This window comes from Mixophyes fleayi, chromosome 3 (assembly GCF_038048845.1).
Source record: "Mixophyes fleayi isolate aMixFle1 chromosome 3, aMixFle1.hap1, whole genome shotgun sequence".
Lineage (NCBI taxonomy): Eukaryota > Metazoa > Chordata > Amphibia > Anura > Limnodynastidae > Mixophyes > Mixophyes fleayi.
In genome coordinates this window covers 287,904,633-287,921,742 of record NC_134404.1, presented here as the reverse complement: position 1 = coordinate 287,921,742, position 17,110 = coordinate 287,904,633, and the positions used below count along the sequence as shown (strand labels likewise).

General features: G+C 42.6%; 1 protein-coding gene across 2 annotated transcripts in view; it reads left to right on the top strand.

The window, feature by feature from the left end:
• BUB1 (BUB1 mitotic checkpoint serine/threonine kinase) overlaps positions 1-17,110 on the top strand; it is a 52,852-nt gene that overhangs the window by 25,456 nt on the left and 10,286 nt on the right. For both annotated transcript variants that reach the window (XM_075203750.1, XM_075203749.1), the window contains exons 14-21: positions 7,942-8,047; positions 9,752-9,824; positions 10,644-10,824; positions 11,166-11,262; positions 11,427-11,695; positions 13,384-13,530; positions 14,468-14,580; positions 14,685-14,846. In XM_075203750.1, coding sequence (XP_075059851.1) covers positions 7,942-8,047; positions 9,752-9,824; positions 10,644-10,824; positions 11,166-11,262; positions 11,427-11,695; positions 13,384-13,530; positions 14,468-14,580; positions 14,685-14,846 — 1,148 coding nt within the window. The remainder of the gene's footprint in view (positions 1-7,941; positions 8,048-9,751; positions 9,825-10,643; positions 10,825-11,165; positions 11,263-11,426; positions 11,696-13,383; positions 13,531-14,467; positions 14,581-14,684; positions 14,847-17,110) is intronic.

Genomic DNA, 17,110 nt, shown 5'->3' with positions numbered 1-17,110 from the left:
AGCTTGGGAGTTGGCACCTAACTAGTTAACTTTAGTACTGCTGGCAGACCCCTCCCCTCTACAATCCCCCCGCCTCTTCCTCCACAGTTTTTTTTAGGTGCCCTTGGAGTTGGGCAGCGTTTTTAGTACTGAGTGTAATTTTTAACTTTTATTTTATTCTTTTGAGTTTTTCTTTCAGATGGCAGCGCTGGAGTGTGTTCTACTATAGAGAACACACTCACAGCAGAGCAGCGCAGGCATTCCCCTGTCAGATGAGAGCCAGCGGCTCTCATCTGACAGGGACAGAAGAAACGGGTGCGTGAATTAGGAGTGACAAGCGGTCTCACGGACCGCTGTCACTCCTGGAGCCTCCCCGATAACCGGCGCTGCCACTGCAGGCATAGAGCGCCGGTTATCGGACATTTCAGATCACAGCGGCCTTCTTGGATTTCGGGAACCAGGAGTGTTTCGGTGGCTAAGAAGAAAGGGGCTATACCTGGATCCCCCCTCATGCATAGGAGGAGGCATCAGGTATTATCCGCTGCGGAGACCTCCCCTGGAGGTCTCCACTACTCTGCCATATAATGCATTTTTTCTATGAAGAATCACTTCAGAGGCAGCATTACTGAAGGGGGGGAGCTAAGAAATAGAGTTCCCCCTCCTTCCAGAGAGAGAGATGGTCTAACCCGGTCTTCTGGCAGAAGGAGGCCCAGGAGAAACCCGGGAAGAGAGAACTGATCTGAGGGAGCAGGCACCAGGATACTGCTGTTGGACTTCTCCCCTGTTGGGCCTATGGGCTAAGTATCTGATTTATTTAAACACATATTCTGTATTGCTGTGTACAAGTGGGCTAGTAGGAGTTATGTTATAGTTCTCCTACTTGCTTAGGTATTATTATTTTGTGTTTAAAATATTACAAGTACAACTTTTATATGTAGATTAGTTGATTACTTGTAGTTACACTTTTCTCTCTCTCCCTCTCCCTCTCCCTCTCCCTCTCCCTCTCCCTCTCCCTCTCCCTCTCTCTCCCCCTCTCTCCCCTCTCTCCCCTCTCTCCCCTCTCTCCCCTCTCTCCCCTCTCTCCCCTCTCTCCCCTCTCTCCCCTCTCTCCCTCTCTCCCTCTCTTCCCTCCCTTCCCTCCCTTTCCTCCCTTTCCTCCCTTTCCTCCCTTTCCTTCCTTTCCTTCCTTTCCTTCCTTCCCTTCCTTCCCTTCCTTTCCTTCCTTTCCTTCCCTTCCTTCCCTTCCTTTCCTTCCTTTCCTTCCTTTCCTTCCTTTCCTTTCCTTTCCTTTCCTTTCCTTTCCTTTCCTTTCCTTTCCTTTCCTTTCCTTTCCTTCCCTTTCCTTCCCTTTCCTTCCCTTTCCTTCCCTTTCCTTCCCTTTCCTTCCCTTTCCTTCCCTTTCCTTCCCTTTCCTTCCCTTCCCTTTCCTTCCCTTTCCTTCCCTTTCCTTCCCTTCCCTTCCCTTTCCTTTCCTTCCCTTTCCTTCCCTTTCCTTCCCTTTCCTTCCCTTTCCTTCCCTTTCCTTCCCTTTCCTTCCCTTTCCTTCCCTTTCCTTCCCTTTCCTTCCCTTTCCTTCCCTTTCCTTCCCTTTCCTTCCCTTTCCTTCCCTTTCCTTCCCTTTCCTTCCCTTTCCTTCCCTTTCCTTCCCTTTCCTTCCCTTTCCTTCCCTTTCCTTCCCTTTCCTTCCCTTTCCTTCCCTTTCCTTCCCTTTCCTTCCCTTTCCTTCCCTTTCCTTCCCCCCTCAGCTAAATGTATCAATTTAAGTCTGTGTGTTTGGTGTGCCTTCCTTTATTAAAAATGTCAGATAAGGGAAAGGGCCCTATTGCAAAATATTTTACATGTTCTAAATGTAATGTAAAATTACCTTGTGGGCAGAAGGACCCGTTGGCGCTCTTCTCTGTCTGCGAGGCAGGGGTTCCCCCTGCGCAAACCCAGCATGTTTCAGCCCCACTGACGGAGGAACCGGCCTGGGTGACCTCCCTGACACAGCCGGTTTCCTCTTTAGCACAGATGGTTTTTCTATCTAATCAATTTCTATCTACTGTGGCTACTTCGGTGGCTAATAATTCTAGTACTCAGTTGGGCCTCCCTGTTACCACAGGTTCTATTGGAACGTCTATACCAGGACCTTCCTCCTCTCATACAGACCTAGCCCCTGTTCCCACAGAACCGGCATGGTCTACAGCATTTATAAAGGGTTTGGATAAACTAAACCAGTTACTTCAATCCCCAAACATTCCGCCTGCTAAAAGAAGGAGGCCTAGATCTGATAATACCCTTATGGTCCTTTCAGACTCTGAGGAGTTTTCAGAGGAAGAGGGGAAATTATTTCTGATCCTGACCAGGTTCAACCTTTGGGACAGGAAGAAAGCTCTAAAAGCCAATTTATTAATGATTTGGTTTTAGCAGTGAGACAGGCGTTGGACCTCCCAGAACCGGAGGATACTACTCCTACAGACAGAAGTCTCTTTAAAAAGGCCAAAAGAAAGGCTATCCGTTTTCCCCCTTCCGTAGAACTTAAAGATATTGCAGAAGGAGCCTGGAAACAGCCTGATAAGAGGTTTTCTGTTCCCAAAAGGTTCTCTTCCCTGTACCCATTGCAGGAGGAAGATGTCATTCGCTGAGAGAGTATTCCAAAAGTGGATATTCCATAACCCGATTGGACAAGCACACTTTACTCCCAGCTCCAGGTTCTGCATCTCTGCAGGATGTCAATGACCGCAGAGTGGAATCCCAGCTGAAATCTATATTTACGGCTGCGGGTTCTTCCTTTAGGCCCACATTTGCTTCGGCTTGGGTGGCTAGAGCCATGGAAGCATGGGCAGACCAGCTGGCAGAGGCCTTGCAAGACTCTGATTTACTTCCCCTGGCTTTGCTTTTGAAGGAGGCATCGGGGTCCCTTTATGAGACGACCTAGAAAACAGCAGCTGTATCCTCTTCTATTCAGGCTGCATTTATTTCAGCAAGAAGAACGTTATGGCTGAAATACTGGGAAGGAGATGCGGAATAAAAAAAAAAAAAGGCAGTGGAAACCATTCCTTTTTCTGCAGCAGGTTTATTCGGTCCGGAATTGGATACCCTGATCTCCCAGGCAACGGGAGGCAAAAATACTTCCTTGCTGGTATTCCCTAGCAGGAGCCGAAACCCTCGGGTCAGCTCCTTTCGTCAGCCTATTTCGGGAGACCTCCTTCCTAGAGGACAGTCCTTTAGAGGCAGACAGCACAATTCTCGAGGCTCCTCTGCCAGGGGGAGATCCTCGTTTGCAGCTAGACGCCAGGCCTCCAAGACCCAGGAAAAGCATGCGTCCTGACGACCACTCTGTTCTCCTGAAAGGGGCGCCAGTGGTGGGACGTCTGTCTTTTGTTTCAGGAACAGTGGGCAGCGTCCTCCCAAGATTCATGGATTTGGGGCATTATATCAGAGGGTTACAGGATAGACCTGCTGGGCCTGGTTCCACATCGCTTCTTCATGACCCCCGCTCCCCCGAGATCCATCAAGAAGGCAGGCGATACAGGATTGTCGCCTCTTTTCTTTCTCAGAGTTATCTGCAGGGTCCCAGATTACCAGAAAGGACAGGGGTTTTATTCAAACCAGTTTCTGGTCAAGCCGGACGGCTCCTTTCGTCCCATCCTAAACTTAAAGGGTCTCAATGTGCACTTGCGGGTGGACAAATTTTGGGTGGAATCCCTGAGGTCAGTGATAAACGGCTTAGAGAAGGATCAGTTTATGGCGTCCATAGACATAAAAGACGCATACCTCCACATTCCCATTTGGATCCACCATCAGTCTTTCCTAAGATTCTCGGTCGAGCCCATTCTCGATGTCTTCAGTGGGATCTGTGGACGAAATGGTCAGGATCCCACCTACGTTTGGATCTCCAGAAAATCTCTATCTCCAGGGTGAGAGATTCACTTCAGTGGTGGCTGATTCGGGATCACAAGACAGTGGGCATGGGGTGTTTCGCTCCATGGTCTTGGATCATAACTACGACGGACGCCAGCCTAAAAGGTTGGGGGGGGCGGCGGTAATCCTGCACCTCAGGCTCCAGGGACTTTGGTTGGTTCAGGAATCGGCCCTATCCATAAACGTGCTGGAGTTGAAGGCAATTCTACTGGCCCTCCGTGGGGCCCAGTCCCTCCTCCAGGGCCACCCTGTCAGAGTTCAGTCAAACAATGCCACGGCCGTGGCATATGTCAACAGGCAGGGAGGAACCAGGAGTGCAGCTGCAATGAATATTGCAGCTCAAATTTTGGTTTGGCCAGAACTGGGGGAGTGGTCACTCCATCCGGAAATTTTCCAGTCCCTGGTTCAGAAATGGGGTCTTCCGGACATAGATCTCAGGGCCTCCAGACACAACAAAAAGGTTCACAGGTTCTGCTCAAGGGCAAGTGACCCCTTAGCGGTGGCAGTGGACGTCATGACGATGTCATGGGAGTTCAGGTTGGGATACCTGTTTCCTCCGATCCCCATGCTTCCTCGCGTACTCGGACGAGTAAGGCAGGGCGGTCTGCCAGTAATTCTAATAGCTCCCTCATGGCCGCGCCGAGTCTGGTACGCGGACATAATCTCTATGGCGGAAGGACAGGGTTTACGTCTTCCGTCTCGAGACGACCTTCTTCTGCAGGGTCCCTTCCGTTACCAGAATTTACCTCCGCTCAGTTTAACGGCATGGCTGTTTAAGCTAGCCTCTGGAGGGCTAGAGGTTTTTTTCCTCCAGCCTGGCGAACACTATGATGCGAGCCAGAAAGCCGGTCTCAGCTCGCACTTATCTCCGGATTTGGAAGGCCTATATCAGATGGAGCGATAATAGGACATGTCAACGTCCTCCTTTCGTCTTCCTCATTTATTGGCTTTTCTTCAAGATGGCCTGGAAGCAGGCCTTCATTTAGGTTCAGGTATCGGCACTTTCAGTCTTTTTTTTTCACCTGAAATTAGCGGATTTGCCAGATATTAGGACTTTCATTGAGGTAGTCTTGCATATTCAGTCTCCCTATGTTCCGCCTACAGCACCGTGGAATCTCACCTGGTGCTGGACATGCTTAAAGGGCCTCCCTTTGAGCCATTATTTGTGGCAAATTTGAAGAGGTTGACCTGGAAGGTCCTCTTCTTTTGGCTATTGCATCTGCGCGTAGGGTTTCAGAATTAGGAGCTCTGTCTTGCCGGGAACCATATCTGGTTTTCCTCAAAAACAGAGCGGTTAAGAACTCTCCCTTCCTTCGTTCCTAGAGTATTTTCGGCTTCCATCTGAAACAGGAAATTGTAATTCCGGTCTTTTCTCCCACTTCCCATTCGGATTCAGAGTCTATGGAAAAGTTAGATGTGGTTAGGGCTTTCCGCGTTTATGTCAAAGGAACTTCTCTAATGAGGCGTACTGTTTCCTTGTTGTTCTTTATGATGCTAATAAGAGAGGCTAGCCAGCCTCAAAACAGTCCATTGCAAAATGGATTACGGCTACTATTAGGCAAGCTTACATAAGGCTATCCGTCCGGTGCCAGAGAGACTTACGGCCCATTCTACCAGATCGGTAGGGGCGTCTTGGACAGCGAGATATGGGGCTTCTGCAGACTAGCTTTGCAGGACAGCCACCTGGTCCTCTGTCCACACCTTTACAAAGTTTTCCAGTTGAATATATTTGCTTCTGCGGATGCAAATTTCGCTCGTAATGCTTTACGAGCGGGGCTTTCAGAGTAGTCCCACCCTTAGGGAGCTGCTTTAGAACGTCCCCATGGTAAGCATTGTACCCCAGACTGGATGAAAGAGAAAAGAGGATTTATGTACTTACGTTAAATCCGTTTCTCTGATTCCGTCTGGGGGACACTGCGATCCCTCCCTTCTGCCTTTCCTCTATATGCTCTTGGTTGATTGACCTATGTCCTTGGGGCTTTTTAAATAACTGAGGAGGAAGAGGCGGGGGGATTGTAGAGGGGAGGGGTCTGTAGGCAGTACTAAAAGTTAACTAGTTAGGTGCCAAATCCCAAGCTCCCCTCCACAACCCCATGGTAAGCAGTGTCCCCCAGACGGAATCAGAGAAACGGATTTAACGTAAGTGCATAAATCCTCGTCTTTTTTTTTTTTTTTGTCTTTTTTTTTTTTTTTTTTTTTTTCTTGCAAGAACAAATTGCAAAGTGTCAAGATGTGTTGCCCAATTTATCAGCTAAGCCTTTATTCCATTGATTTAAGGCTGATATATTTTTCTTGCAGTGGTTAAAAAAAAAAAAAAAAAAAAAAAGCTCCTTACCAAAAAGTTAATGTCCGTGGCAGGTGACCTGGGGTGTTAAGTGTTAACTTTGCACATGTATGAGCCGGCTTGTAGTTCAGCATTTTTCTTTCATCCTATAGGGGACATTGAACCTTGGGTTATAAAGGATTCGTGAGGAGTTTGGCACTTGATAAAAATCTGCGCTATGTTTGAGACTCCTCCCCTTCTATATCCCACTTGTGCTATAACTTATGGCCTCTCCTGCCATCTAGTACTTGACATATATTCCTGAGCATTTGTCTGTTTTTTTCAAGAAAACTCATATGGTGCCTTTTCCAAATTCTTTGCTGTATCCGTTGACATCACATACATAGCTGTATATTTCCAATCAGGTCTCGGTCAAAATTTCTGACAATTGTGGAAAGGAAGGAAAATACATTTACTGCTTCTTTTTCCTCTTAAGTAATGTATTATCAGGAACCACCAGTTCCTCTCGGTCCTGTATTAAGAGCCTGTCCAACGGCCATCCATTCCTTGTCTACTAAATAGCGACTCTCTTTGAAAGTTTGAGTCCTTAAAAATCTGGATCCCATGATGTTCACCTTCCTACTGTGAAGAAATCTCTGATTCAGGGTATTTGTAAGATTGAATCTGGGTGGAACTGGGCATTTACAAGGCTTCTAAACAGAAGCAGATTGCAGGTGAGTTGCCGCTATATGTACCAGTCCTCAGTGGACTGGTGCTTCACTGCCCTGACAATGAGGTGAAAATAGCAAAAAACAAATAAAAGAAAAATACTGATCATTTTGTGCAATAAGCAGCACCGAGAATGGCACCGTACTCCACAGCCACTTAAGTTAAAACACATTTGAGACGGAGGGGGTATAGAAGGGGTAGATCTTTCAGAACTTTGAAGAGATTCAAATTAAGTGTCTACTTCAGCGCCAGCCCCCAAGTGGAAGCAGATAAATGAATTTAACGTAACTACAAAAATCCTCTTTTGACACCTAGTGGTTTAAGTGCGACACATGAAACAGACCAGCATCTGACACCCCGATCACCAAATCAGTGTGTGGAGTACATTCGGTTTGTCAGGGTTAGATGTGTAGAGATAATCATCGAATAATTAATCTAAGTTTGTTAGTTGATCTTGTGGCTGCCCTAATCCCATATTGCATAAGTTATCAGGATATTAAGAACAAATCCGTGAAAATGCTTGAAAAAAAGAGAACCTATTTGCTAATCTAAGCTTGTCATAGTCTACACTTCAAACATAGGTGATAAACTGTTTTCATGGTTAACAACCAAAACTGGTTTCTCTGTTAGTGACACAACGTCACTGTTCAGAGGAACCAAGGTTTCCGGCTAAGCACCTAGCTGTTTTTTTTTTTTTGTTGTTTTTTTTAAAGTGGGTGGGGTTTTTTTTGTGTTCGTTCTTTTTTTTTTTGTTCTTTTCTTTGTGTCCTCATTGACTCTGTACCCGGCAAAGCTGTTATCCTTTTAGTGATGCTAAATTTAAATTATGATTTTAATTTATAAGACAGCTGAAAAATCTGTGACAATGTTTACGAATCATCACATCTGTTTTTTTGGGGGGGTTTTCTTTTAAAGAAATGAACGCACATCTCCTTTTTTGAGATACAGTAACCACAGCTACATTTATTGTCTGTAGAATATTACTGCCAAAACATTAAAATTTACTATTGAAAGTGGATTTATGTTGTGTTATACTTCTGAACATTAACAATCATTTTCTTTTGTAGATAATACAAATTCAAATGCAGATGGCTTCTTGAGTTTGTACAATGCTGCTCCTACACTTCCCTCTGCCTTCTGCATCTTTGAAGATGACACGAATAAAATAAATGGGTGAGTGCCTGCCATGCTAGACTTTAATTTCTAAGATCATCTTAAATTATTTGACGTGTAAACAGCCAGCTCTGTTTTTTATCATTATGGTTGCAGTCTATTGATATCTGAATTAGACCTTTGCACGTAGGGTCTATTTTTCACTTTTTAATTTTAAAAATTTGTCAAACTATTTTGATATTTGAAAAAAATGCTTAGTCTTATTTTACTTTTACTTTTTTTTTTCTTTTTTTTTTTTTTTTTTTTTTAACCTTGTGTTTATTGACTAATACAGTAATACATTTTAATAGACTAACGATCTTGTGCTCCAGGGGCAAAAATCAGTAATTGCATGACTGTTACCTATTTGATCTTAGACATGGGTGCTAACAACATTTTGAGAGCCCAGAAATATGACCTAGAGGTCTCGATGTACCCTCTGTATTTGCCTGCACATAACAAGCAATTTTACTTCCGATTCCTGCCAATAGTATTCATAAAGCATATTACCGTTTGAGTGCTGGAAATTGTATGCAATGCTATTGTGTAGGCAAATACAATTGTAGGGACCAGAAATTTGTGATGGTGGAAATATGTGGGTGCTCGAAGATCCCATGTGTCATTAAATCTATTAAGGGACATTCAGTTCGACTATAAATATTTTTGAAACCGAACCACATATGTATCATGTTAAGAATTATTTGTAGGTAATTATTAAAGTTTCATTAAAAGCATGTGATGGACCTCAAATCTGTACCCCTGCAGTATCTGGGTGACACTATATACCAAATTGCCTAGTGTGGCTAATGTGGTTGACCCTCTATATACTCTGTTTCTCAGAGCAACTGCTATAATTTCTAGGCCCACGCCACTATGGGTATGATTATGTTACTACATGTGTCTGGTACTTTTTTCTGCACATTTAGTTGTTCTCCTTTATTTTCCTTGCTTCTTATACTACGTCATATGTTGTTAAGGGAAATAAACAGATTTAAAAAAAAAAAAAAGCATGAGCAATTAATTTTTGCTGTGGGGATTTTGAGGGGTAGTCCTAAATTCTGGCTCGTTAAGCTTCTGAATCTCTTGATCTCTCATACAATAAGTCGTTACTGAAACAAGCACCGCCAAGCAAAAATAGCTAACTAAACTGGATTTCTACATGAATATGACTTATCCAATCCCTATTTGAATTTTAAACCAGGTAGCTGTAAAATCCGAATATTCTCTAACCTGGTACTGTGTGGCCAATTAAACATGTAACACATCACACATTTCTCGAACCATAACTGCTTAGGCCCAGTCCTAGAAAGCTTGTACATGTTGGCAGATTGTAAAGTTGGTAACTACGGATCTTTCGTTGTTTCTTACCAACCCCTAAGATTTGCTGCTGACTTTAGTTCAGGGAAGTATAAGGCCTCTCATTATTCCGTGCAGCTCTCCTGGCCCCTTCACTAGCCCTGTATACCCTATTCATTCTTCTTACCCCTTGTTGGAATAGTTAAGTTGACTGTTTGAAAATATATGTTGTGGTTTTTTTTTGTTTTTTGTTTTTTTTTTTATCTGTTATCTAATCCTGAAAGAGGAAATCTGTATAGTCTATAAATGATGTGTTGCTGACTTCCTCAATAAAGAGAGAGATTAAAGGGAGACCTTGAATTCAGTGAGCTAAAAACACACATTTATGTATATTTATTAGGAAAGCTTGTAACAATTATTTTTTTCCAGACCTTCTCAAGTCAAACCATTAGAGGTGAAAAGGTTTGGAGGGCATCCAGAACTCAGAAGTACTCTTAAAAGTGTAAGTCTTATCCGTTGATAGTGATTTATTTCTTAAGCCCGGCCACTGAAAATATCCTGGATTCCAAAAATGTTTTCCTGATAGAATTATATGTAGTTGGAGGATCTGTCATGTATCTTCAGTATGACATTATAATGTAATTTATAAAGCACAGGCAAGCAACCTGTGTCTCCCCAACTGTTGTGGACCTACAAGTGGTATGCAGCCCTTAGTTTAATTTGCAGTTGGGACTTGTTCACAAACAACTAGAAATCTGAGAGCTGCTCTGGAGCAGATGCAAGGAATCCCTTGGCTCTCCAAGTGCGTCTAAAGTACCAATGCAGCATGTCCTGCCAGCTAAAAGTAGTAGACATGCTTAGTTGTAGTTCCACAACACATGCAAAGTCACAGCCTTATCCAAGGTGCTCTCTACCATTTGTAATGGTCTTTTATTTGTATGTCAACTTCTTTATTGAACACAGTCATAGCAAAGAAGGAACATAAAGGTTTGTAATAAAATCTTCTTCTGTACCGCTACCAATCATTGTGCTGGAGGTATTTGGTGATGTAGTCAAGAAGACTGGTCAGGCATCAGAGACCAATGTATTCTAGGAAGGGTTCTCACAAGTGAAGATAATCTAACATATTTACTTCTGGTAATGGTTCGTACAAAAAAATCGTCTACCAAGATAAACCGGATCTCCTAAACATCCGCATCAGTTCTTAAGGGTTCCTGTGCTTGATCATGGAAGTTTTTGTGTTGGGGTAGGGGGGATATTTTTGTTTCGCTACTCTAGAATTGTGAGGGTTTAAACCTGTTGCATTATGAACTCTTGACAGGAGGACGGCCGAGGAGTCGAATCTCCAGTAGAGGATTGCACCATTTGGGCTGGACGATGTAACAAGACTTTGGCCCCGAGCCCAAACAGCACAGGAGACTTTGCATTGGCAGCTCGACTTGCATCTACTCCAGCCAGCAGCAAGCAGCCTGAGCAAAGCTGGAAGATCCTGGAGGATAAAGGTAGGAAGTCAATCCTGTGTTGACTTCTGCTATGCCGCTTGTTAATTGATTAGAAGATGCTGACTGTACTGGTTGCGTTTTTGTAAGTTCCATAGTTTGTGTAAAAGCAACTTTACCTTCTTATTGTACACTTTCATTTTGAATTCTTAATGTGGTTCTATAAAGAGAACTTTCATTCTAGTTAAGTCTCAATTACTGAAAGGCTCTGTTTATTGCATGCAGAGGTGCAGCACAATATAATCTAGTCAGAAGCACATTTTAATCATAAATCCTCTTATTTATATTGGCATTGTTAGGTGACTTTAATTGTTACAATTTACATGTTCATTTTCCTTGTGTAGAAAATGTTGTGACTACAGATAAAGACAATGGCCGTCATATGGGTTTTGACTTTACCGAGGATAAAATCGTGCAGGCATCTAAAATAAGGAAGCTCAGGTATTGTATGTTGGGGAAATAGAATGTATCTATTCTTGGAAATTATTACTTCTATAGTACTATGTGGGGATACATATATTATATTTTCATGTTCTGTTGATATTCTCATAGACCAGTGATGAGTGTTCCCTCTTATGTGCTTCTGTATGTTTTATTATCGGTAGTCCTATTCAAGAGCAAAGCCCAGAGCAGTCTAAAATGGCAGACGGTGTTCCATTGCCTTCCTCGTGCAGTGTGTTCCCAGCACCAAGTCCAGAGGTGACTCTGCAGGCTGATGAGGTGGAGTGCACTGGGAAGCGCCTGGCAGAATGTAAACTCTCGGATACATTACTTTGCAGTGTAGCAGACATCAAGGATCCTTGGGGTGTGACAACAAAACCATTCCATATATATGAGGAGGAAGAGGAGCCAGAGTTGACCGTTCACAATCCAGGTATGAATTTTGGTATATTACACAGCCCAACAAAAAAATATTAATAATTTGTTTAGTTGCTAGGGATATTTGAATTAATTTATGGTATTTTGTGGTTCCGGAATTAAAAAAATTAAAATGTTTGGGGTTGTTTTTGAATTGGCTCTAGTTTTTGAGATAACGGATACCCTCAATTAATCAGGAACTTAGCCATAATACATGTATCTGGGAATTTACCAGAACATTCTAGAAGGTGAGACATGCAAATATTCTAGGTGTTCAATCCGCGATCATTCTAGAATATTTCTCCTCCTTATACAAGTGATTGAAGATGGTAAACTTCTTGCTTGGGCAGTAAAGTGGATATACAAAGTACCCTTGTTTCAACTCCTTGTGGGATCGTATGACGAAGCAAAATCATTGGGGGGAAAATTGACATGGCCTTCAAGAGAAAACATGACTGTAGGCACAGTGAATATCATTAATGAGCCATTCATTGGTTGACATGGAAAAAAGCATTCTCCCACCACTACATAACAAATTGTTTCATTAGTCCCAACTTGATAAGGACAAAGATGACAATTGCTTCAAATATATTTGTAGATCATTCTTTGGACTAATTTGGAAAAACTAAATGCTGGAATCTTTGATGGCCCTCAAATTCACAATCTTATCAAGGATTCTAATTTCACAGGACTTATGAATGGTGTTGTAGCTTCTGCCCGGTGCAGTTATGTCTCAGTTGTCAAGAACTTCTTGGGTAACCACAAAGCAGACAATTATAAAGAACTGGTGTAAAACATGGTCACAAACTTTAAAAATGTGTGTACTGATATGAGCATGAAGGTATACTTTCTCCATAGGCACTTACACAGATTTCACGATAATCTTGGTGATTTTAGTGAGTAACAAGGGGAGAGGTTTCATCAAGATATAAAGGTGATGAAGGAAAGGTATCAATGCCTATGGGACAGACACATGATGGCTGACTATTGCTGGAGCCTCTGTACGATTTTCTTTTATGTGGGTTATCGGGACAATAACAACCATTGTAAGCCGATTCAGATAAAGTGTTTATCTGCTATTATACCGGATAAAATCCCATTAGGTATTTCATGTGTTTACTTGTGGATGATTTGAGACCATTTTGATGTGATTTGTAAGTAGGCTCTGCCTGACCTCTATATCTTTTGCATTTTTATATTTTTCAATGGGGTACCAATTATCTGAAAACATAGAGCCAATTTAGCAAAATTGATGTCCTATTCACAATCGGCACAACAAAGTTTGGCAATAAAATGAGTGTTGACCAATGTTATATATGTTTAGAGAGAGCCGGTTAGTGTCTCTCTCTTCACTTCTCCTCACAGCAATGTGTATTGTGATGATCGTTACATAGACCCCCATCCCACAGAATTCAAAAATACTCTCAATTAACCAATAGGTGGTAGAGTATTGTTAAATGAAGTTGGTTGTTTAAGAGATAAGTAATGTTTAATTTTGTTGAATCTCTACAAACATTTACATTTGTGTTAGTCATGAAACTCAATAATTTTTTGTCTACCACTGACATTATTACTACTCTTATAGACGTACTATATAGTTTATGAAAGTGGTTTTATACTGTATTTTCTAATGCCTGTCTTCTGTGAACCAGTATACATTAATATCTAACAAAACTATGGGGTTTTTTTTTGTTTTTCTTCCAGAGCAAGTAATAGTTCAGAACGCTTGGGATGATGAACTAATTGCCAGTCTATTGTCTGAGTTGCCAGCACCACTTAGTTCTCTGAGCAATTTCTACCAGTGGCATACAAATATCCCATTTCTAAAGCCAAAAGTGAAAATAACGCTGGGTAAGGCAAAATATTACCTCAAGATTTATTGATTTGCATACAGTAAAAGCCATATGGTTTCTCCTGCCCCCAGACCATGCAGATAAAATGTCATGTATCCATGTGACACTTTATACATTCTTGTGCTGGGTGTTGTCCAGTCGTGTATATAATCTAGCTGGGTTATAATTTTTTGGGTAGAAAAATAAATATTTATGAACACGGCACATCAGTACTATTTTCAATATATAATTGTTCATCTGTTATAAGGATACCAAATCGGTTTAGTGTGGCCTGCATATATTCCCAGATAAGGGCTTAAAATGGTAGATTTGTGAAAAAGATAGGAGGGTTACTAAGCATGTATAATGGCTTGGGTATTGACACCATCTTCATTATGTTCACACTAGTGCCAACCATTAATGTTTATTGTGCACTTGACTGTCTTTTGCCCACAGGTTCCTAGTTAATTAGGGCAGCAGGTTTCTTAGCTGCAATTAATAAATAAATCATGTAGCCTGGCTTGCATTTGAGGAGTCCTATTTGCTTAGTTTAATATTCAGGAATCCATTGCTGGTCTTCAGCCCTTTGATACTCTTGTTTTATTTTTTTCATTATTTATTTTTCCTATTTGGGCACATATACAGTGTAGCTTTGGAAGCTTTGAACTGCACTGTGTATTTCCACATTTGAGAAGTATATAAAACCCTGGCCCTCCGCCATGATGTCAGGCCCAAGGAAGCCATGGTATAAGTTTTCCAGCCCCATTCCTTTCAAGTTACTCACCCAGGCTTTCCTGCACTTGGGCCAATTGGAGCTGAAGTGCTATTCAGAAGTATTCAAAGCTGCTGGAAAGTAACGTGGGAGCCTTGCTCAGCATATTTGCACCTACTGATTGTAACTACACCTTACCCTTCTCTGAACATAACTGATTATGTTGTGATGTTTTCTGTTTAAGGTTCCCAGTTACTTCAGGTTGATCAAATGATTGGAGAAGGAGCTTTTGCTCATGTATATCATGCATCCATATTGGTTACTGAAACACAGTTGAGACAAGAAGTTATTCTGAAGGTAAATGTCAGACCCCCTCTGTGCAGGAAACTGACTTCTTTTTTTTTAATATTTGTGAAAGATTGAACCATGTACTGTATGTCCTAAAGTGTTTCTTTTTCCAGGTCCAGAAACCAGCAAAGCCTTGGGAGTTTTACATTGGAACCCAGATTACTCAGAGAATGAATCCAGAGCTGAGGCATCTCTATATCAATTTCCACTCTGCCCATGTTTTCCAGAATGGGAGTGTGCTGGTGGGAGATCTGTACAGCTTTGGGTCGCTATTGGTAAGACACAACTATTATTCTTTTAAAAGATATTTACTGTTGTCTCATTTAGCTTGTGTGATATATATGTGACTGACATTCATTTCAAAGCTCCCCCTAGCATACATTCTTTCCTTGAGTTGTCTAATATATTTAATATGGCCTTGCGGCCACATGAGATAGGAGTCCGGTCATTTTTTTTTTTTTTTTTGAAGGGCCATTGTGTAAACTGTAGATTTACCGAAAGTAGATCAGTTTTGTCCGTCATTTCTAGTAATGTGTCGCTTAAGGAATGATGGTCTAGTAATGTGTCGCTTAAGGAATGATGGTAATAAAACATCTAGCAAAAAATTACATCCAAAATGAAAGTTAAATATATCACTTACCTATATTCCTCATAATGCTCTTATCCAGCACGTTCCAATATGCCACAATGGATCTCCTGCTAGAACCGTTCCACCTGCTCAGGACAGGGGTGTGTTTTTTGTTTTTTTTTGGGGGGGGGGGGGGTTTTCATACTCCTAGTTGAGCTGTCAGGGCACCTACAGTGAGCGAGATCCATTCATCTGAAGGTCATACGGGATTGATCACTCTGTTAGAAGTCTGAAAACGAAAACCATTACTGAACATGGTAGAAAGTATCTTATGACTGTTGGAGGAAGAGGACTGCTTGTTCTATTTTCTCTTTCATCTAGTCTGGGGGACACTGCTTACCATGGGTTGTGGAGGGGAGCTCCGGAGTTGGCACCTAACTAGTTAACTTTAGTACTGCCGGCAGACCCCTCCCCTCTACAATCCCCCTGCCCCCTCTTGTTCAGTTTTTTTTAGGTGCCCATGGAGTTGGGCAGTGTTTTTAGTTACTGCGTGTAATTTTTTTCATTTTATTTTATTCTTTAACTTTTTTTCAGGTGGCAGAGCTGGAGTGTGTTCTAATATAGAGAACACACTCACAGCAGAGCAGCGCGGACACTACTCTGTCAGATGAGAGCTAGAGGATCTCACTGACAGGGACAGGAGCAAGGAGAAGAATGGGGTGCCTGAACTGGGAGTGACAAGCGGTCTCACGGACCGCTGTCACTCCTGGAGCCTTCCCGATAACCGGCGCTGCCACTGCAGGCATAGAGCGCCGGTTATCGGATATTTCAAATGACGGTGGCCATCTTGGATCGCGGAGGAGCGAGGAGAACTACAGGCTGGCTATACCAGGTTTCCCCCTCAGACATAGGAGGGGGCATCGGGTACTACCGCTGCGGAGACCTCAACTCTGGAGTTGTCCACTACTCTGCCACATACCGATTTTTATGCGGACACAAAATCAGTTGCAGAGGCAGCATTATCTGAAGGGGGGGGGTTAATGACCTAGAGCTCCCCCAGCTTCCAGAGAGAGATGGTTTAACCCGGTCTTCTGGCGCCAAGGAGAAGCCCGGGAAGAGAGAACAGATCTGAGGGAACAGGCACCAGGACACTGCTGTTGGACTTCTCCCCTGTTTGGCCTATTGGCTAAGTATCTGATTTATTTAAACACATACTCTGTATTGCTGTGTACAAAGTGGGCTAGTAGGCAAGTAGGAGAACTATAATATAACCCCTAAGTATTATATTGTGTTTAAAATAACTACGAGTACAACTTTATGTCAAGATTAGTTGATTACTTGTTGTTTTACTCTATTCTCTCCACACATTTACTCTCTCTCTCTACTCGGCTAAATTTAACCATTTAAGTCTGTGTGTTTGGTGTGCCTTCCTTTATTAATAAATGACAGATAAGGGAAAGGGCACTATGGCAAAATATTTTACATGTTCAAAATGTAGTGTAAAATTACCTTGTGGGCAGAGGGACCCGTTGGCGCTCTGCTCTGTTTGCGAAGCAGGGGTCCCCCCTGCGCAAACCCAGCATGTTTCAGCCCCACTGACAGAGGAACCGGCCTGAGTGACCTCCCTAACAGTCGGTTTCCTCTTTAGCACAGATGGTTTTTCAATCCAATCAATTGCTATCTACTGTGGCAACTCCGGTGGCTAAGAATACTAGTACACAGTTGGGCATCCCTGTTGCCGCAGGTTCTATTGGAACGTCTATACCAGGACCTTCCTCTCTACATACAGACCAAGCCCCTGTTCCCACAGAACCGGCATGGTCTACAGCATTTATAAAGGGTTTGGATAAACTGAACCAGTTATTCGAATTCCCAAACATTCCGCCTGCTAAAAGAAGGAGGCCTAGATCTGAAAATACCCTTATGGTCCTTTCAGACTCTGAGGAGTTTTCAGAGGAAGAGGGGGAAGTT